We start from the raw sequence: 22,572 nt of genomic DNA on the forward strand, positions 1-22,572 counted from the left end.
TAATTCCCCGTTTTTGTGTATATTTGTATCGTTTGTGTTTTGTTACATTTTCGTGTAAATATATACCGTTTGATAGTTTTGATGTCTTTTTGTAGGTATTTATGCGTGTTCGGAGCTTCGAGGAATAAAGTGTCGAAGACACGGTGGCGAACGCGTTTTTAATGAAATAAAAGTTGTTGTTCTGTTGAGCCCGCTTAGCGCGCTCTTGTGGCGCTTAGCGCGGTCTGGAGATTTTGAAGACCAAGACTGGCAGAAAGTTGGGCGCTTAGCGCGAGTTTTTGGCGCTAAGCGCGCTCTGGCGGTTTAGCAAAAATAAAGGGCAGCCCGCTTAGCGCGGTGGGCGCGCTTAGCGCGGTCTGCGATTTTCAGTTTTGCATATATGTTGTAAAATCACATTTTTTTAGGTTTTTTTATCATCCATTTCCCCCATGGAGTGGCTCTGGTCCAATTTTGATAGTTTAGAGGCATAGGAAACACCATTGGGTGCGACATCATGTGGATTGATCATGGATCTGTCTCGATTTCATTGTACCGGTGAGATCTTTCCGGTTCATCTTCTCTCTTCCCTTTGTTTCATTCCAATGGTGGGTGTTGTATGTATGTTTCTACTCTTATTGTATGTATATTTGTGGATCTTGGGATCGTTTATATATTCGCTTTACAAATCATCATTGTTGTTGTTCTTGATCTTTTTGCTTAAATGCTCTGGATTTGTGTTGTTGCAGATATGGACACCATAAATCTTGATTAGGAATGATAACTGTTAGTTTCTGGGTTGCAGACATGGATTTAGGACTAACAATCATAGTGGGTATCGAGTCTAATGCCTCCGTGTTGTTTGTGTCGGTGGAGAAATCGCTGATGTGAATAGTACGGTTGAGCTTTCGTCGGTGTTGCAGACATGGACACCGATGTGGCATCTCGAGTGATGCCCGGTGATGTTGATGCGTATTGTGAGTGTCGAGCGATAGATCTTCAGATTTAAGTATTCGACGGGTAGAACGAAATGCAATTCCATAACTATTTCTCTTAGACTATTGAGATTGTTTATCTGCTTTTATTTACTTTTCCCGCATTTACTTTCCGCACCCAAATCATGAAACTTAGAACGCGAGATAGTCGAACGGCAGTTTTTCTCAACCAATCTCTGTGGACTACGATACGATATAACCTATATCACCCGGTAATAAATAATACCTATTACTTTTTGCTTGCCGCTTTACCGCTTCAACACCATCTCATAATTCTTTCCAAATAATTCCACAAAATACCGAATAATTCCAAATAATAATTTAATTTCCGATTAAATTAAAATTAGAAAATATGGGGTGTTACACAATCCCCTATCCCCATCGTCTAGGCAAAAATTATTGTCTCTCTCTGGCCCACAGTCATTTTCTAGGTGTCCATCTCCTCGACATTTTCCACCTCTTCGAACAAGTGTTTTTCCTCTTAATTTATGTAGGGATGACCCTAGTTAAAAGTGTTAGAACAAGATTTGTTCTGATCAATTATCTTAGTTTTGATGATAACAATAATATGAATTTTGCTTAAGATAATATGGTACTCTAATCCAATGCAATTTCCTTTTCAGGAAATATATAAAGAGTATGCATAATTCAGCGCTCAGAAGCTTTGTCTCAAAGGGTTGAGCATGCAACATCAGAACATGGTCTGGCAAGACATCAGAAGATGGTCGAAGCAGAATCAGAACATGGGTCTATGGAAGCATCAGAAGAACATGAGATCAGAAGCACTGAAGTTCTGATGGTATCACGCTCAGAAGCACTTCAAGGTCAGAAGATTAGAAGATGCTTTGCACCAAGCTGTTTGACTCTGATGATATTCAAACGTTGTATTCACAAACATCAGATCAGAAGGAAGTACATGTGGCAGGCTACGCTGACTGACAAAAGGAACGTTAAAAGCTATTAAAGGCAACGTCAGTAGACACAGCGTGAACAAGGCTCGAGGTAGTTGACAAAAGCGTATAACATTAAATGCGATGCTGTACGGAACACGCAAAGCATTAAATGCACTCAACGGTCATCTTCTCCAACGCCTATAAATATGAAGTTCTGATGAGAAGCAAGGTTAACGATTCTGAACAAAACAACTCATATTAACTTGCTGAAACTCTGTTCTATTCAAAGCTCAGAATCTTCATCTTCATCAAAGCTAACTACATTGCTGTTGTAATATATTAGTGAGATTAAGCTTAAACGTTAAGAGAAATATCACAGTTTGTGATTATAGCTTTTAAGAAGCAATTGTAATACTCTTAGAATTGATTACATTAAGTTGTAAGGAACTAGAGTGATCGTGTGGATCAGAATACTCTAGGAAGTCTTAGAGGTTATCTAAGCAGGTTGTAACTAGAGTGATCGTGTGGATCAGAATACTCTAGAAAGTCTTAGAGGGTATCTAAGCAGTTGTTCCTGGAGTGATCAGTGTGTGATCAGAAGTCTCTGGAAGACTTAGTTGCTGACTAAGTGGAGAACCATTGTAATCCGTGCGATTAGTGGATTAAATCCTCAGTTGAGGTAAATCATCTCTGCGGGGGTGGACTGGAGTAGTTTAGTTAACAACGAACCAGGATAAAAATAACTGTGCAATTTATTTTTATCGGTCAAGTTTTTAAAGCTACACTTATTCAAACCCCCCCTTTCTAAGTGTTTTTCTATCCTTCAATTGGCATCAGAGCGCCGGTTCTAAGGTGCAAGCACTTAACCGTGTTTAGAAAAGATTCAGGAAGAGAAAAACGCTTCAGTAAAAGATGGCTGATGAAACTGCAAAGTCTACATCTACATCTGGCTCTGCTGAGCAACACAACGGTAACAATGGTTATACTAGACCGCCGGTATTTGATGGTGAAAACTTTGAATACTGGAAAGATAAACTGGAAAGTTACTTTCTTGGTCTAGATGGTGATCTATGGGATCTTCTGATGGATGGTTACAAACATCCGGTAAATGCCAGTGGCGTAAAGCTGACAAGGCAAGAAATGAGCGATGATCAGAAGAAGCTTTTCAGGAATCATCATAAATGCAGAACTGTTTTGCTGAATGCTATCTCTCATGCTGAGTATGAGAAGATATCTAACAGGGAAACGGCCTATGACATATATGAGTCCTTGAAAATGACTCATGAAGGAAATGCTCAAGTCAAGGAGACTAAAGCTCTTGCTTTAATCCAGAAGTATGAAGCCTTCAAGATGGAGGATGATGAAGACATTGAAAAGATGTTTTCAAGATTTCAAACTCTTACTGCTGGATTGAGAGTTCTTGACAAGGGATACACCAAGGCTGATCACGTAAAGAAGATCATCAGAAGCTTACCCAGAAGATGGGGTCCTATGGTGACTGCATTTAAGATTGCGAAGAATCTAAATGAAGTCTCTTTGGAAGAGCTGATCAGTGCCCTGAGGAGTCATGAAATTGAACTGGATGCAAACGAGCCTCAAAAGAAAGGTAAGTCTATTGCATTAAAATCCAATATCAAGAAATGCACTAACGCTTTTCAGGCTAGAGAAGAAGATCCTGAAGAATCAGAATCTGAAGAAGAAGATGAACTGTCCTTGATCTCCAGAAGGCTAAATCAACTCTGGAAGAACAAGCAAAGGAAGTTCAGAGGCGTCAGAAGTTCAAAGAAATTTGAACGTGGAGAATCTTCTGATGACAAAAGATTTGACAAGAAGAAGGTCATGTGCTATGAATGCAATGAGCCTGGACACTTCAAGAATGAATGTCCAAAACTTCAGAAGGAAAATCCCAAGAAGAAGTTTCATAAGAAGAAAGGTCTTATGGCAACCTGGGATGAGTCAGAAGATGATTCAGACTCTGAAGATGAGCAGGCTAATTGTGCGCTGATGGCGACAGAGGATGACGGATCAGAATCTACATCAGAATCAGATTCTGAAGAGGTATTTTCTGAACTAACTAGAGATGAGTTAGTTTCCAGTCTAACAGAACTTCTGGAATTCAAGTCTCAGATTAGTCTCAAATACAAAAAGCTGAAAAAGCTATTTGAATTTGAAACAAAGAAGCTTGAGTTGGAGAATTCTGAATTAAAAGAAAAACTTTTAAAATTATCCAATAATGTTGGATCTCCTTCTGATTCAGAAAAATCCACTCCTAGTCTAAACCATATTCTGAAAGAATATGATTTAAGTTTCAGGAAGTTCTTATCTAGAAGTATTGGCAGAAGTCAGCTAGCTTCTATGATATATGCTGTGTCTGGAAACAAAAGAGTCGGCATTGGTTTTGAGGGTGAAACCCCATACAAACTTGAACCTGTTGATGAAATGAAAATCACATACAAGCCATTGTATGACCAGTTCAAGTATGGCCACTCCCATGATATTAGGCACACTTCACATGCTCAAAGTTTTCACATAACACACACCAAAAAGCATGTGACACAACCTAGGAAATATCATGAAACTCATATTAAGAATTATCATGCTGTTCCTCCTTCTGCTTACAATGTTAAACCTAAGTTCAATCAGAACTTGAGGAGAACTAACAAGAAAGGACCCAAGAAGATGTGGGTACCAAAGAAAAAGACTATTTCTTTTGCAGATTCTCTTGGCGACAAAGAAGATAAAAGTCAACATGTCATGTCACCTGGACTCAAGTTGGTCTCAACACTTGAAGGGAAGAAGGACTGTCTTCCAAGTTCTGGTACTTAAATCTGTTGAAGAAACTATGTTCGTAGGAGATCAGAAAAGAAAGTTTATTAGTCTTGGAACCATCTGTTTTGTTTGTTTCTAAAGCAATGGTGTTTCGTTCTTGATTATTCTGAATGCTCTAAATGCTACAGAATATACAATATTGAAACATTGATTGTAGAAGAATCAATCAATATCTGGTTTGATGATAAACTTGGTTCCGATGAAACAAAGCAGCTTAAGAATTTCTGCAGATACAGTTTTGTCTTATCAGAAGCTGCAGAACAAAGAAGTGAATCTCCAGAAGCTGTGTATATCAGAAATAATGGATCAGAAGATCATTCAGATTTACATCAGCACACTTCAGAAGGAGTGTTTCCAGAAGAGTAACTTGATCAATTCAGAAGCAGTGATCGGAATCAGAAGGCGTAAAGCTTATTGAATATTTCACACCTGTCATCTATTATCTGATGATGAACACGTGTCTCTACGGTCAGTACGAAGCGTGCAGTTGAAAAGACGCCGACCTAGGTAACTGTATTAAATCATTTCATTTACCATGCTATCTCTCCTAATGTCATTTCTCATTTAATGCAAAATGATTTAATTATTTTCAAATCTTTTAAATAGCCCGCTTCAACTTCATTTTTTTTTCTCTTTCTCTCTATTTTGTTCTACATCTTCTTTTCGCTGCATCTGTTTTTTTTTCAAACCCTAGTCTTTGTTCTGATCTTACGGCATAATCATCATGAACTCTTCCTCTTGTTCATCTTCCTCAAAAGAAAAACTTACTTCTTCACAAATCCTTCTACGAAATTATGAATATGCTCCTTTGAAAACTTGCTTGATACCCACGAAGGACTTGGAGGTTTTATGTGAAACTGCTGTGGACTTAAACAATCTTAAAGCGAATGGCTTTAAGTGTGATGCAAGAATCCTTGAGCAAGGATGGTCCAAGTACCTTAATAGATTGGTTGGTCCAATTTATCCTGATCTTGTGAAGGATTTCTGGGTACATGCAACGGTTACCCCAACGGCCATCATTTCATTCGTGCTAGGGCATGAAGTGGTTATCTCTGAAAAACTGATCAGGAAGCTATACAATCTGAATGATGAAGAAGGTTGGTCTGGTTTTCGACATGCATCTGTTGATTGGTCGATAGTTGAAAAACAAATCTCTCAGTCTTCTGGGATTGACTCGAATAACACAGGCACCTTGAGGCCATTTTATAGAGTATGGGCTGAGATTATTCTGGGTTCTCTTCACCATAGAAAAAGGATGCTCTCCTCTTCTTACATCAGTCCAGATCACAAGCACACTCTTTTCTGCATTGGCAAAAAGACTGAGATCAACATTTCTCATATTCTGTTTGAGAATCTGAAGACTTCAATCTTTGAGTCAAGAGAAGAGGAAAGGGCGAAGTACCCTCATCTTTCAAGAACGACTATTCCGTTTGGAAGAATGATTTCAGACATTCTTATTGAAAGCAAAGTGCTGGACTCCATCAGAAAACTCAATACATCCCATTTGCTTGGAGTAGTTCAAGGTCCCACTTTCAATGGTGTGGATTTGTTCAGATTAGAACTCATTCAAAATGTACCTTCTGTGTGCTCAAGCTTTCCTGACATTCTCTCAAGAAGACTTGCTGTTGAAGGTTTTGCCTCCTTGTTTCAAGAAGAACTGCATCAGGTTGTCAAGTCTTACCTGGAAGATTGTGTTAGGAAGCAATCAGATATTGATCCTGCTTGGATCCGTGGCAGAGTACTTCCGTCCAAGGCTGACCTTTTGAAGAAGGATCAGAAGGAACAAAAGGCTAGGTTTAAAAGAAAAGCCCGAGAAGATGAGGCTAAGGAAGCCAAGAAGTTGAGAGTCACCTTTGATCCTGACAAGGTGGACTCTGAAGAACGAAGGGAGAAAAGGATTAGAGATTCCTTTCGCAGAACCAGATCTTCTTCTTCTGTGCAAATCTCCAGGCAGGTTTTTACTCCACCTCCCTCTGTCCCTAAACCATCCTTCCAATCACCTCCATCTGAACCAAAAATAAACTTCACCTTACCAAATCCTTCTCCATCAACCTCCTCCTCTCCCATTCTAAATCCCACTCCTCTAAATATTCTTCCCCCAACTCCTTCTGATAGGACTTTCTCACCAATTCCCTTTACAAATAATCCATCCTCATCAATCATTCTCTCAGTTATTCCCTCCTCCTCGTCCACCGCACCTCCACCTTCTGTATCCCATCCCTTACCTACCAGAAAATCAAAACCCTTTTGTCCTCTCTACCCGGACTACAAATTCACCCTTAATCCGCCTGAACCTGAACTCTCTACCTACCTGGAACTTTTCAGATATAAGGTAATCAATGGCTTAGACCTTCTGAAGGAAGCCTTCCTAAATGGTCTGAATGATGTTTCTACAAGAAATATCTGGAAAAGATTTCGCAAGGTGTTTCAAGAAGAAGCAATGGGAGTACAGAAAAGACTAGTGGCTGCTGCCCCACGGCCTCGTGGAATTCTGAGGAATTATGAAGACTTCTGGTTTGCTAGTCTCAAAGGAAGACATCTGTTGGAAGAGAAGCCCTTCTTGGATGAGATGGAACAATTAAGACTGGCTGCTGAAATGGAAGCAAATCCATGCAGGGATATTGTTATCTTTATTCCTGATTATCCTGTTCTGCTCGGAGACTTCAAGACTCTCTTTAACTATCTGAGGGAAAACCCTTCTGAGAAAGACCCAAGCTTGGTCATTCCAGAAGTTGTTGACCCACCAGAAGTTGAAGGTCCTTCTACTCCCAGAAATCTAGCTGCCATTCTTCAGGCACTTGAGAATGGAGACTCGGAAATTCTTGCTGCAGAATATGGAGATGCTTCTATGCAAGAAGCAGATGTTGAAGATCATGTTGCTGAATCAGATCCTGTTGAGGAAATCCCTGCAAATGATCTATCCATGGAAGCTACAGATCAAGTTGCTATTCCTGTGGTTGAAAGCGGTGAAGCTTCTTCTGATGAATCTTCTCGTCTTGCAAGGACTCTGGAAGAAATTCAGAAGAGACAGGATGAGCAAAGCTCACTCAATGCTGAGTTTAGAGCTTTCATGGTGAGGCAAGATGGACACAACAATGAGGTTCAAGAGATGCTGGCCAAGATCCTGTCAAGGCTAGGGCCATCTTAGATTGAGTCTGTGTTGTTTCTTTCTTTTCGTTGCATCTGTTTTTGTGCATCTGATCTTACTTATCTTCATGTACTTCTGTACCTGATGTTTGAACTTCAATGAAATCATCTTCTTCCTCCGTGTGTTTCTTTTTGATTGTCTCTGAATCTTTTCTGTTTTTTGATGATATGACAAAAAAGGGGGAGAATTATGTGATAAATGATTTGATTTAATCAGTTGCTTTCACTAACAAGAACTGCAAGTTCTATATGGTTTAAGTGTTTTGCAGGTATAAATAAGTGAAGAGAATCTTCAAAGCACACAAGAAGCAAAACCATAAGAAGCGTTATTCTGTAAAAAGAATAAGCTCATGGAAACTGAAGCAAGCTGAGTGCTGTCAAGCTTCAGAATCAGAAGCACTGATAATAGAATTTGATCCATATTTGTCTATTTGTTCTGACAAAATTCTATTTGCTCTGATACATTATTTTAGCCTATATGGCTCTGATACATATCATGTGTTCTAATATACATTTTATGTTCTGACTCGTTCATGCTGACTTTTGTCGTTTAGTTTTTGTTCTGTAACATTTCAGGATGTAGAGATGCTCTGATGATGCTCTGGTACATTCAACAATGTTCTGATACAAATCTAGCATGAAGTGATGTTGGTAGAAATTCAAAGCTCTGAAGCTATCCGAGGGAAGCAGAAATCAGAAGCTGTGAATGTTCTAAAGATCCAGAAAACTCAAGTTCTGAAGCTGTCCTAAATGGAAGCAGAAATCAGAAGCTGTGAATGTTCTGAAGATCAAAGAAATTCAAGTTCTGAAGCTGTCCTAAATGGAAGCAGAAATCAGAAGCTGTGAATGTTCTGAAGATCAAAGAAATTCAAGTTCTAAAGCTGTCCTAAATGGAAGCAGGAATCAGAAGCTATGAGTGTTCTAGGGATCTAAAGAAATTCAAGTTCTGAAGCTGTCCAATGGAAGCAGAAGTCAGAAGCTATGAATTCTCTGAAGACAGAAGCTTATGTGATCGTCTCTACCGAAATAATCAGGGAAGTCTTTTATTAAAGTTCTTCGAGTATTTATTTCAGGGGGAGATTATTTATCTCAGGGGGAGATTGTTAATCTCAGGGGGAGACATATTCACATGCTTATGCTATAGCTGTGTAATTTGTCTTTTGCCGTCTGCTCTTTCTGATCGCAAATTCATATCATTTATATATGTTTTTGTCATCATCAAAAAGGGGGAGATTGTTAGAACAAGATTTGTTCTGATCAATTATCTTAGTTTTGATGATAACAATAATATGAATTTTGCTTAAGATAATATGGTACTCTAATCCAATGCAATTTCCTTTTCAGGAAATATATAAAGAGTATGCATAATTCAGCGCTCAGAAGCTTTGTCTCAAAGGGTTCAGCATGCAACATCAGAACATGGTCTGGCAAGACATCAGAAGATGGTCGAAGCAGAATCAGAACATGGGTCTATGGAAGCATCAGAAGAACATGAGATCAGAAGCACTGAAGTTCTGATGGTATCACGCTCAGAAGCACTTCAAGGTCAGAAGATTAGAAGATGCTTTGCACCAAGCTGTTTGACTCTGATGATATTCAAACGTTGTATTCACAAACATCAGATCAGAAGGAAGTACATGTGGCAGGCTACGCTGACTGACAAAAGGAACGTTAAAAGCTATTAAAGGCAACGTCAGTAGACACAGCGTGAACAAGGCTCGAGGTAGTTGACAAAAGCGTATAACATTAAATGCGATGCTGTACGGAACACGCAAAGCATTAAATGCACTCAACGGTCATCTTCTCCAACGCCTATAAATATGAAGTTCTGATGAGAAGCAAGGTTAACGATTCTGAACAAAACAACTCATATTAACTTGCTGAAACTCTGTTCTATTCAAAGCTCAGAATCTTCATCTTCATCAAAGCTAACTACATTGCTGTTGTAATATATTAGTGAGATTAAGCTTAAACGTTAAGAGAAATATCACAGTTTGTGATTATAGCTTTTAAGAAGCAATTGTAATACTCTTAGAATTGATTACATTAAGTTGTAAGGAACTAGAGTGATCGTGTGGATCAGAATACTCTAGGAAGTCTTAGAGGTTATCTAAGCAGGTTGTAACTAGAGTGATCGTGTGGATCAGAATACTCTAGAAAGTCTTAGAGGGTATCTAAGCAGTTGTTCCTGGAGTGATCAGTGTGTGATCAGAAGACTCTGGAAGACTTAGTTGCTGACTAAGTGGAGAACCATTGTAATCCGTGCGATTAGTGGATTAAATCCTCAGTTGAGGTAAATCATCTCTGCGGGGGTGGACTGGAGTAGTTTAGTTAACAACGAACCAGGATAAAAATAACTGTGCAATTTATTTTTATCGGTCAAGTTTTTAAAGCTACACTTATTCAAACCCCCCCTTTCTAAGTGTTTTTCTATCCTTCAAAAAGATTATTTAAGCTACATGCCTTTCTAGCCCTAACTTATAGCGGAACATATAGTTCAGTCGTAGTCCCTTTTTAAATATCCAACATTTTAATCCATCATTCATTCTCCCCACTTCCACTACTACTTTGTTGAATGAATCAATGTATTCCCATAAGGTATATTTCTTCTTCTTTTGAATTCCAATGAGTACAACTATCATAGTGGGTTAGCCCTTTCAAGAAATGAATTGGGTGGCGAAAGAGCCGTAAAGTTCCCTCCATGAGTTTACGCTTTTATTCAGAAGGGTTTTGAACCATATCATCATGACTCTTTTGAGGGTTAACACAAACAATTTGCATTTCACAACCCCCATGCATGGTAGTAATCGAGTCTAGTATCTACATGCTCGATATGCTCGTCTAGGTTTCCTGAGCCATCATAGTTGTCCAATTTAGAAGGTTTCTTAAGAGATTTTTCGGTACCATACATTTCCTCTCTTAAGGAGTAACGCGACAACAAATGACAGTGACGACGAATCTATGGTGGAGTGTGATTGCCTCATCCTCCCTCATACTTGTGTGGCGAGGTGCAGTTTTATCGACTTTAAATACGGGTTGTGGATCCAAGGTCATCTCTACGTAGGGAGAAGGAACTTATAAGTATTGGTTCTGGCTCAACTCATATATTATCGCGAGAGGCCTCTCTGTGCTTAGAATGATCCATAGGAGGATCAAATTGCAAATTTTATTCGATTTTAAGTACCCTTTCAACTAACATGTGTGAATTCAATTGTTGCACTAAGTTGTTGACATGGTTGAGCAGATTGTTCGCCCATTACATGCCAAAATTGGATTGCATCTATTGAAGGCTCTAAAATATATCTTGTTTGGGAATTAGCGGTTGCGAAAAAAGTTTGCTTTGAAGTGGTTGATCGAAAGATTGAAAAATTGAAAGAACTTGGAAAATGCGTTGTTCAATCGTCAGAGGGACTGGATCTTGTGGTGTAGAACTGGGAGGAAAAGTCACCAAGTTAGGATCGTCCTTAACCTCTATGAGGTAGTAGAGTCCCCCTAGCGAGATCAGGAATATTGACGGTTGCAGCGACCACAACATTGGTGTTATCTTGAATAGCTAATTGAGTAGCTCTCGATGTTGCAATTGTTTTAAGAGTTCCATTAGAGATTTAAACGAGGAGATGAGGAGACCAGAGCTTACCGAATTATGGTAAAAAATAGTGGTTTCTCGTGGAATTTCACAAAATTCAGACGTGGGTTCCCGCAGACAATTGTGTGTGCACACAATGGAGAATAAAAAATTCAACGTCTACGTATTATTATCTAAGATTATTTTGTTTCTAGATTTGCATTTTTATAGAAAAATTCAAATTTATAAATAATGTAATATACAAAAGTTGTTATTTCAACAAGTTATTTATAATTTAATCGTCAATTTGATCATAACCAACGTGTGTAGTAAATCATCTAAGGCTTTGTTTGAATTGATGGAATGAGATGAAATGGAGTGTTATTATGTTGTTTGTATTCTGTTTAGGAACCAGAAATAGTTGGTGATAAAATGAACTAGGACTTGAATGCTGTGGAGCGTGCTTTCGATACAACAAGGCGGGATGGACCTGCATGGTTAACACTGGCCAAGTCAATCAATGAATAAAAAGTATATGAGTGTGAGAATGAGTAGAATTCCTGAGTCTTCCCATGTGAAGGACTTTATATAGAAAGGGCGGTTAAACCTCTTTCGCTTGATCACGTGTCTCGTGCGGATAACCATTCAATTAGATCTGACGTGGGACGTTGACAGAAAGTCAGAATTGTGCGCTCATAACTTGAGTGAAGTTGTACTTATTCCTTTGGTCTTTACTTCAGAGCGCTCGTTTTTTAGCCTTGACATGTGAGTCTTGTGAGCGGCTCAAAACTGTTTGGAGTAGTTAAAATCAAGTGGGATGGAGCGAAATTGAATTGTATCAGTTTCATTCAATTCTATCACTTACCGTTATATTTCTTCCCTTTTGATATGTGCAGAAATAAAAATTAGTCTTGTTTTGTCTTACAAAATATAATACTCTCTTCTATTTCATCCTGTTTATTTTATGATATTCAAGCAAATTTTAATTGCCATACCATCATTATTTAAAATGTGGGGTTGAAATTTTTTAAAATTAGGATATTGAAATAATTACGTATTTAAAAGGAGGAGAACAAAATTACAAAAATCATAGACAAAAAATTCAAATGTAGATATAGAAAAGGGGTGTTTATGGTTCATAAACTGCACTAAATTAAACCATATTTATAGTTTGATTCAATTTGGAATAATCACTTATATAAAATTCAATTAACTGCTAAAATGAATTCAATTCAATTCAAAACTAGTTTAGAATCCGTTTATATTTATAAACTAGTTTATAATCAGTTCACAATTTTATATTTTGAACTCTTTTAAAATCAATATTTTTAATGTCATTAAAATTTTGTATTGAAAAACAATATTATCAAAATATTTATTTTAAAAAAAAAATCAAATTTTTACTCTTTTTTATTCACGATTTTTTTTTAATTTTTTCAGATTTTTTTCCAGGGGAAATATTTTTATATAAAAAATTATATATATTTTTTTCAAATTTTCAATATATATATATATATATATATATATATATATATATATATATATTAGAATATTTTTACTCTCAATTAATTCTTTATTCTTTTTAAGAGAAACTAATTTATATAATTACTAGTCTATAAAAGAAAACTAGTTCTTAATCAGTTTTAAATTGAGTTTGAATCGTTTAAATTAAATAATTTAATTTATTAACTATTTAACTGGAGTTTTTTTTTATAATACAATTCAATTCAATTTACGTATACAATTTAATTAATCATATTTTTGACCACCCCTAATATAAAATATATATATTATAAAAAGTAGGGTCTTGCTAACCAGTGCCCTCGGAGCAATGGTTAAGCATTCTTAAAAAAAAATATTTTATAGTAATTTTAATATTTCAATTTCCAAAACAATAAATACGCAGATTACCGAGATAAATTTACTATTTTAAAGTCTTAACCATTGCCTTGAGATATAGATATAAATTTTTTCTAAATCATATGTACATTTGTTTATATTTGATAGAAGAATTTAGATATGAACATAAAATTATGTAGAATATAAATTTTTTAAATTTATATACACTAATAATAATGTAAAATTTTCACATAAATATTTACATATAATTATGTGATATCAAATAAATATTTATAGAGATATTTCAATAGATACTAGATAAGATTGAATAACACAAAAAACTATATATTAAAAAAACTAAAAACCAAAATATAATCCAATTCAAATTTAAACTAGCGTTAAAATATTCATAGTTTATAATTATTTTCAAAATCTATTTTATTTGATTTTTTTAGTTACAGAAAAAGCACTCACTACTCACTAGGGTTAAAGTTAAAGATCACCCATCAAAAAAACAGAAAAGACAATAACAAATTAAAAAAAAAATCAATTTGTTAAAGATTTTTTAACAGATTTCCTCGAAATTTAAACAAAATCTTTATATTATTAAAAGATATAAACGAAATTTCCTCCAATTTTGTTACATATATTTTAATATATATATTATAGAAGACTTGTGAAAGTCTTTCATATTATTGCCTTACAATCTTCCTTCAGTTCTTTATAAATATCCCCTCTCTCTCATTCAATCAAACTCATTCCTCTTCCAAAATTTCACAAACCCAAACCCTTTTTCGTTTATTTTACTCTCTTTTGCGATGGGTTTCGATCTTGAAGAGAAAGCCAAAGAGGCCTTTGTCGAAGACCACTTTGAGTTAGCCGTTGAACTTCTCACACAAGCCATTCTTCTTGATCCTACCAAACCTGAACTCTATGCTGATCGTGCTCAAGCCAACATCAAACTCAACAACTTCACCGGTTTCACTCTTGTTCCCTTCAATTTCTACTTTCACTTGTTTTTCTTAGGTTTTTTTTATTTTTTTATTTTTACATGATAATTTGAAAATTTTATAAATGATATATTAATTTTGTTTAGAGGCCGTTGCTGATGCCAACAAAGCTATTGAGTTGAATCCTTCTCTGTCAAAGGCATATTTGCGCAAAGGGTAAATACAATACCGCATTAACCTTTTCGTATTCTTACGTATTCTGTAATGTTTTGTTTATTTGTTTATGATTTTGGCTGCAGTAATGCATGTATGAAGCTTGAGGAGTATCAGACTGCCAAGATTGCTTTAGAGACCGGTGCCTCGTTGGCTGCAGATTCATCAAGATTTCTTAATTTGATTAAAGAATGCGATAGGCTCATTGCAGGTCAACTTTATTCTTATTATTGGACTTACAAACTCTTTTTATTTGGTGAATATTGATTAGTTTGTTATTTACTTTTTTTTAGTTGTTTGTGGTTTTTTCGATTTTTGTTTGAGTTTGTATGTATCTGATGTTGTATCTTGACGATTGAAAAGGAAACTATGGATAATTTATTTTTTTGCTCGAAAACTGACTGATTTTGGATGACATTGTCTTAAACAGAAGAGTCTTCTACTCAGGAAAAGTCCACCACCACACAGGAGGCAACTCCAAAAGTTGTTGTTCCAGAGAAAAATCTCTTGGAGGAGCCAATAGTGGCGGTAGCTAAGCCTAAATATAGGTTAGTAGTAGTAGTTGTATTCGGAAGGTTTATGTCCTTTGCTAGGGTTATTGCTTTTGCGGCATTTCATGAACCAACCCTTTGTGGATTGATAAAGTTTTATCTAATGGTAGATGCTAATCTGTGAAAAAATTATGCAGGCACGGATTTTACCAGACACCTCAAGAAGTGGTTGTAACGATATTTGCCAAGGGGGTCTCCAAAGAAAGCATTACTATCGACTTTGGTGAACAAATAGTATGGTTTACATTATAATAATATTTACTTGTTGTTTTTATGATTGGTTTTTGTTACACTTGTATGCATCTTGGTTGAACAAGTTGGATATAACATTCTAAGTTTATTTCCTTTATATTTTCTTTTGTAGCTAAGGGTCAAGATTGATGTCCCTGGAGAAGATGCATATGTTTTTCAAACTCGCTTATTTGGAAAGGTATGAACATGAGCTTTGCATTGTTTTTATTTGTTACTAGCCTTTTTATTGGAAGTTTCACATTTAAATTTCTGTCATTGTTTTGTAATTCTATATAAAATGTTAATAAGTGGTTGGTTATCTTCAATCAGATCATACCTTCCAGATGCCGGTATGAAGTTATGGCCACCAAAATTGAAATTCGCCTTGCTAAAGCAGAATCTATTAACTGGAAGTCCCTAGAATTCACCACAGAAGCCACAGTTGCACCAAGGGCTATTGCCTCTTCAGGTAACTTCAGATTTATCTACCATTTTTAAGACTCATTGTTGTTTGGTGGTTTATTTACAGTCTTAATCCCTTAACATAAATTTTACAGTTACTGGAACTCAAAGACCTACTTACCCGTCCTCAAAACCAAAAAGAGTAGATTGGGATAAGCTTGAAGCTCAAGTTAAGAAAGAGGTTTGTCTTCTGCGTACAAAAAACACTCATCTCTTTATATTTTAATGCACTTCTTTCTCCTAAACATTTTGTCATTTCAGGAGAAAGATGAAAACCTTGATGGTGATGCTGCACTGAACAAATTTTTCCGGGAAATATATTCCGATGCTGATGAGGATACAAGAAGAGCAATGAAAAAGTCATTTGTAAGTTTTATTTTAATTTTCTATATTTGATTGATCCTTGCTGCAATGTCGTAAGTTTAATTATTTGTTCGAATGTTGTTTGTAGGTGGAGTCGAATGGAACAGTGCTGTCTACAAACTGGAAGGAAGTGGGAACAAAGAAGGTTGAAGGAAGTCCTCCAGATGGCATGGAGTTGAAGAAATGGGAATATTAATATCTTTTCTAAATTACTTTATTTTGGAAATTTGGGTGCTTAATTTTGTTTACATAACTAGTGAACAAAAGTAGTAAACCTTTTTTTGGTTTTTTTGGGTTTTCATGACTTCATTGGTGGCTGATTTTTCTCTGTTTGGTGAATACAATGCAATTGCAGATTCTGTTTTTGGTGTCATTCTTCTATTTCAACTTTTTATTATTTAATTCTGTCCGGCTTGTATTATAATTATAATAATAAAATTATTTAACTTTCTAAATGGATGAAATTTTTTAAAATTATGATATAAATAAATATTTAACATAATTAAATAATCAATATATTTTTAAATGAATATAGACTTTAATTAAAAGGATTAAGGTAACACTTGTAACTTATACTAAAAATAATTAGTTAAGTTTAGGTCTATTTATTTATCTATATTTAGCACTTTGTTAATGCAATAACGTTATTACACAGCAAAAACCACTAATCAATTTGATACTAGTATATTATTAGAAAGGAAAACTCTATTAGTTGTCTATGACTAGTATTTACTGGAGATTCAACATTTCTAACGAGAAACGAAACAAAATGTTGTATCATAATCAAAATGTTAATAACTAAGAGAAGAAAATTGATCAAAAGAAATATTCTGCAGCATGTCTTCGAAACGAAATGACACGACTATTTACTTAAGAACATGCGTAGACCTGCCACCGCAGGTGAATTCCCATGTACCATGGTGGGACGTTACAGATTCAAAGACGATTTTAGTAAATTCTTTGCCAATGTTGCAGATGCAAATGTGCTTGATCTTTTTTGCAACTTTTTTCTTTAAATCGATCTTGTCTTGTTTTGGAATCCACAGGTTCACTTCTATGAGCATTGTAAGTCCTTTTTTTTCCCCTCATGTTCATGTTTGTGTCAATGTTTGATAGACAGAACATTAATTAACACATTCTAGTTGTTGTTTTATGTTAGGTTGGTCTTATCTTTGCAGCTACATTCAATGAAAACTGGACGAAAACGATGAAGACGTTGTTCTGGTCAGATTCACAGGAAAATCTAGGACTAATTTCAATATTTGGTTACATGCTGTTCCTATTCTACATTGGAGTAAAAACAGATATGAGTGTAGTCCATAAAACTAGGAGTGGTGCCACCAACATTGGTTCTTTAGCTATAATGGCTCCTTTTCTATGTGGCATGGCTACTCTAAGTTTTTTCTCAACAAAACCTCTTCAATATTACCAAACAAAAATACTTGTAATTATCATTGGATTGTTCTCCATGACTCCTTTCCCTGTAATCTCCTCAACTTTAAGCGATCTCAAGATCCTGAACTCTGAATTGGGTCGAATCGGGCAATCAGCGTCGTTAGTCAGTGAAATTTTCAGTGTCTTCTTAGCATCAACACTAACGTTTGGTAAATTATACGAGGACCATGGTTTAGCGAGAGCGTTGATTTGCATTGCGGCTGCTGTCTTGTTTATACTCTTGGTTATATTCATTATCCGACCGTCGATGTTTTGGATTATTAAACAGACGCCGGAAGGTGATCATGTGAGTGATAACTATGTTTATGGCGTACTCATATTAGTCTTGTTATCATCCTATGCTTCATCCAGATTTGGATTTTTCGGTCTCTTCGGACCTTTTGTATTGGGAATGGCTATACCTGAAGGACCTCCATTAGGCACTGCTATTATTAAGAAAATTGATACTTTTGTTAATGGGATTTTCATGCCAACGTTTATGACTACATGTGCAATGAGGGTAGATTTGAGAGACTTGTTGTGTTGGAGAAATAAAGTTGATGGAAGTGTTGATGTTTTTATGGTGCAAGCTTTGGTTATTGTCACGGTTTGCTTTGTTTCTAGATTTGTTGCTTGTATGATACCTCCTTTACGCCAAGAATTGCCTTTGAGAGATGCTTTTTCTTTATCTTTGATTATGAGCAGCAAAGGCATCGTTGAAATGGCTACGCTCTCTGTCGCCAGAGATACTACAGTAAGCATTTTACTTCATTTCATTGTAATATATATTTTTTAAAATCTTGATATCTGGTCTTGCGACTGATTAATCCAAGAGGACAAATCCCACCGTCCATTTGCGGGGACCAGTTTAAAGATAGAGCAAAGCTAATATTGAGGCCTTGAGAGAAACACACTCTCAGAACCTCTGGGGTTATTTCATCATACTATTAATTCAATTCTATCGTCGTCGTCATCATTTAATATTAATTGAGTTCTATATTTGAATGCATGCAGGAACTACCTAATAACATATTTGCCTTATTGATGGTATGCATCATAGTAAACACCACTATGGTTCCAATGCTGTTGGGTTATATGTATGATCCAACAAAGAAGTACACAGGTTACACAAAGAGAAACATAGCAGATCTGAAAAACAACTCAGAACTTCGAGTTTTAGCATGTATTCACAGGCCCGACAATATTCCAGCGACGATAAATCTTCTCGAAGCAGCATATCCAACGAAACAAGATCCGATATGCACTTATGCACTTCAACTGATCGAGTTAATAGGACGAGCTTCTCCTATATTCATCAGCCACGAACTTCAAAAAAAGAAGAAATCGAGCACAAACACCTCGATGGCAGAGAAGCTTCTAGAGTCATTTCAAATCTTCGAAAAAGAGTTCAAAGGTTGTTTACTCGTCAACACATTCACAGCCGTATCACCAGCAGAAATGATGTATGACGATATCTGTACACTAGCACTCGACAAATTTACATCACTTATTATCCTCCCTTTTCATAGAAAATGGTCGTGCGACGGTAGCTCGGTCGAGTTGGAAGACGAGTCGTTGAGGGACTTGAACTATCGAGTTATGGAAAGAGCACCATGTTCCGTTGGCGTGTTAATCGAAAGAGCACAAATGACACATATATTCTCACTAGAAACACCATATAATGTGTGTTTGTTGTTTATAGGTGGGAAAGATGATAGAGAAGCACTTATATTCACAAAGAGAATGACCAAGAATCCACATGTTAAGGTAACAGTGGTTAGATTCATTAGTTTGGAAGTTGATTCAAAGGTTTGCTGGGAGCGTTTACTTGATAATGAGTTGTTGGATGAGATAAAGACAAAGAATAAAGTTGGAAATGTTTATGTAAAATATGTTGAGGAAACAGTGAAAGATGGACCTGAAACAGCATTGATAATAAGGTCTTTGGTGACTGAATTTGATTTGATTATTGTTGGGAGACAAGCAGGGATTGAAACACCTCAAACATGTGGATTGTTGCAATGGAGTGAGTATCCTGAACTTGGTGTTTTGGGTGATTTGTTGGCTTCTACTGATGCTGCTGGTAAAGCATCTGTCTTTGTTATACAACAACAAAGAACAGCTATGGATATTTGAAATTTTATCAGGATCACTGATTGTACATTTTGTAATCATAGGAATTCAATTCATTTTTTTAGTTAATCATAGTATTAAAATTCATAGTTAGCATTTTTTTGAATGAATGCCAAAATGTATATAAAAAAAAACTTTCTATTTATTTGTTTGATAAAAGGAAATCAGTTTTAAAAGTATAATGTATATTATAATCAATACGAATGTCGAGAATTTGACATGCCATCCCCCAAATTATACATGTCACCTCCCTAAACCTATGAAAAGATCAAATTATTCAACCAATTTTCATTACCACATTTTCTAAAATTTATGTGAAGAATCGATTTTTCTGACGATACCGAAAATTTAGAAGACTTACCAGAAATTTGACGAAAACAAATAAGATTTACGGTATATTTTGTGAAATTTTCGGTATTTACTACTGGAAATTTTAAAATTTCCAGTATTTTCAAAATTTCTGGTATTATTATCATTCGCCAACATTATCAGAAATTTTGAAATTTCTGGTGCCTATTATCATACCAGAAGTTTCAAAATTTCCAGTATTTCAAATTAAAAAAAAAAAACTATTTCCTTATATTTTTAAATTTTGCAGTGAGGACCAGAGGCAGGGACGATTCTGTTGCGGGACAGACCACCGATTGAGCTCGTGCAATTGTTCGACCTGCTGATGAGGCGCATGCCTCAGAGCTGTGTGCTGGACGCCTTCCTCCGAACGGTTCTAATCGTAAACGGATGGCTGAGCAGCAGGTGGTGGCGGGGTTCCCCGCACCTCGTCGCCGAACTGGTAGAGCATCCACTACAATGGAGGAGCCGGTGGTTCAGGTGCAGAGAGTTCAGGAGCCGGTGGTTGAGGAGCAGGTGGTTGTTATTTCGGTGGTTCAGGTGGTCCAGGAGACGGTAGTTGTTGAGCCGGTGGTTAAGGAGCAGGTAGTTGAGGATACAGACATCACCACCCGTGCATCTACAGAGCCATCAGTACACACTGATGGAGGTTTCTCCGAAGGACCTTATGACAGGTCCGTGTTGACGGGATACGCTAACCATGTTGCTTAGAGGATATCGTAGGGCGAGGTATGTAATATTGGTCTTGTTTAAATGCTTAATTTTTATGTTTATTATGCGATTTGATGTATACTAATTTGATTTAATTGTATTATTTTGTTACAGGATTGTCTAGTGTTGAAGGTCGCTTCTCACAGGTCGAAGTTGAAGAACTTCACTGGGAGTCGGATGTCTGAGCAGGTGAGGAGGATAGTTGAGGATTTCCATCGGATGGACTTTGCTGGATACTCCTTGACGATGTTGGACGCCTCCCTGTTATCAACTTTTGTTGAGAGGTGGCACCCAGAGACATCATCCTTCCATCTTCCATTTGGGGAGATGGTGATGACTTTAGCTGATGTGGATGCTCTTTTTTACCTTTCGATTGCTGGTACGTTTTCACACCAGTTTATAGGGACCAGGCGACGGCGGTGCGCATGGTTATGAATGCTTTGGACGTTGATGAAATGGATGTGCTATGTGAGTTTGGTGAGACTCGGGGCTTTCATATTAGAATGTCTTGGTTGAGAACTACTTATCAGGAACTTATGGATGCAGAGGGGTACCAGGCCGCCGCTAGGGCGTACATGCTACATCTAGTGGCATGTACTCTAATTGAGGACAAGTATGAAGTTTATATAGATGTTTGATACCTTTCTCTATTCAGCGTCCTTGACACCTCATGTTGGACTTGGGGAGTAGCGACATTTACGAAGTTGTACACGGCGCTCGATGTTGCATCTCGACCTGACACCAGACAACTTGCTGGTTACTTAAGCTTGTTATGAGTATATTATAATTTATTAGATGGTTTTGTGTTTAATTATTTAGGTGTATTTATTTTATTAATTTTATTTATGCAGTGTTGGATCTACGAGCACTTCCCTCACATCTGTGAGCGGAATATCAAACGTGTTATGGCTACTAACCCATGTACGAAGAGGTGGAAGGCCAAACAAGCCATTCCAAGAGGGTCGATGGAGTACAGGCGAAGGCTATATGCTCTGAGCTTGGATGATGTCATCTAGACAACGTATACAGCTCACCGCCCTCATCGTCCTTTTGAGGTATCTACTTTATATTCAGGGTATCTCATATGGGATAGCCATGTGGCTAGACACTTGCCGAACAGGTGTCTACGCCAGTATGGTTATATACAGGGCATCCCACGTCCGGTCCCTAAGGCTCCAGCTGGTGGCATTGATCGATGGTTTCATAGTCACATCATCAGCTCCCCCGTGAGATCATTGATACAACAGTTGAGGTTCAAGAGCATGGGCAGTGCGAGGGTGGATACTTGAAATGGTTCTACAGTGAGTCACACCCTAAGGTCATACCACCTGCCATAGCATTTGATGTTCCAGGGCCTTCTGCTACCAGGGATTCTTCTGATCCACCACCACCTCCACCTCCCGTAGGTGACCAGGACAACCGCCTACAGTTCATCGTTGTTCACTTAGATAGTCTCATGGGTTTGGTGAACCCTGATGGTGAGGTTCATACTATTTAAGCTAGGTTAGACGATGTTTCCCGTTGAGGGGCCTATGTAGATTTATTTTTTATGGTTGTATTATATGTATATTTTGGACATACATCTTTTTTATTGCATAATCTTTTTTGTCAGTACATGTTTCGTTTAGGTAAAGAAAACAAAATAACATCAATAACAAACAAACATCACATGACAAACAACAAGCATAAACAGTACTCTGAAACATAAAAACCTAGGCACTAATGAATGACTCTGAACGTTTTAGAAACTTCATTATGTCATCCACGGATCTGCGCATCCAACTCGATAAGACCTTTAGTTATCCTACGGTGAAATGATTTCCACATGGCCTTCACATGTTTATCATTCTTCAAATCGATTAGGTTGTATTTCACTTTTCCATTTGTATCAATCCAGTCCTCCATGGATAATATATATATAATAAAATATTT

At 36.7% G+C, this 22,572-nt stretch overlaps 2 protein-coding genes across 2 annotated transcripts; both read left to right on the forward strand.

Annotated features, from left to right (window-relative positions):
- Nucleotides 1-13,933: 13,933 nt before the first annotated feature.
- On the forward strand, nt 13,934-16,387 carry LOC131653117 (protein SGT1 homolog). Its single transcript, XM_058923167.1, has 10 exons — nt 13,934-14,222; nt 14,341-14,410; nt 14,494-14,618; nt 14,838-14,955; nt 15,096-15,192; nt 15,323-15,388; nt 15,520-15,658; nt 15,747-15,832; nt 15,913-16,017; nt 16,103-16,387. The coding sequence occupies exons 1-10, from the start codon at nt 14,063-14,065 to the stop codon at nt 16,208-16,210; spliced, it is 1,074 nt and encodes a 357-aa protein (XP_058779150.1). The 5' UTR covers nt 13,934-14,062; the 3' UTR covers nt 16,211-16,387.
- Nucleotides 16,388-16,507: 120 nt separating this feature from the next.
- Nucleotides 16,508-19,739, forward strand: LOC131653116 (cation/H(+) antiporter 4-like). Its single transcript, XM_058923166.1, has 3 exons — nt 16,508-17,079; nt 17,174-18,202; nt 18,463-19,739. Exons 1-3 carry the CDS (start codon nt 16,852-16,854, stop codon nt 19,582-19,584), a joined length of 2,379 nt encoding a protein of 792 aa, XP_058779149.1. The 5' UTR covers nt 16,508-16,851; the 3' UTR covers nt 19,585-19,739.
- Nucleotides 19,740-22,572: the final 2,833 nt, after the last annotated feature.

This window comes from Vicia villosa, linkage group LG2 (assembly GCF_029867415.1).
Source record: "Vicia villosa cultivar HV-30 ecotype Madison, WI linkage group LG2, Vvil1.0, whole genome shotgun sequence".
NCBI lineage: Eukaryota > Viridiplantae > Streptophyta > Magnoliopsida > Fabales > Fabaceae > Vicia > Vicia villosa.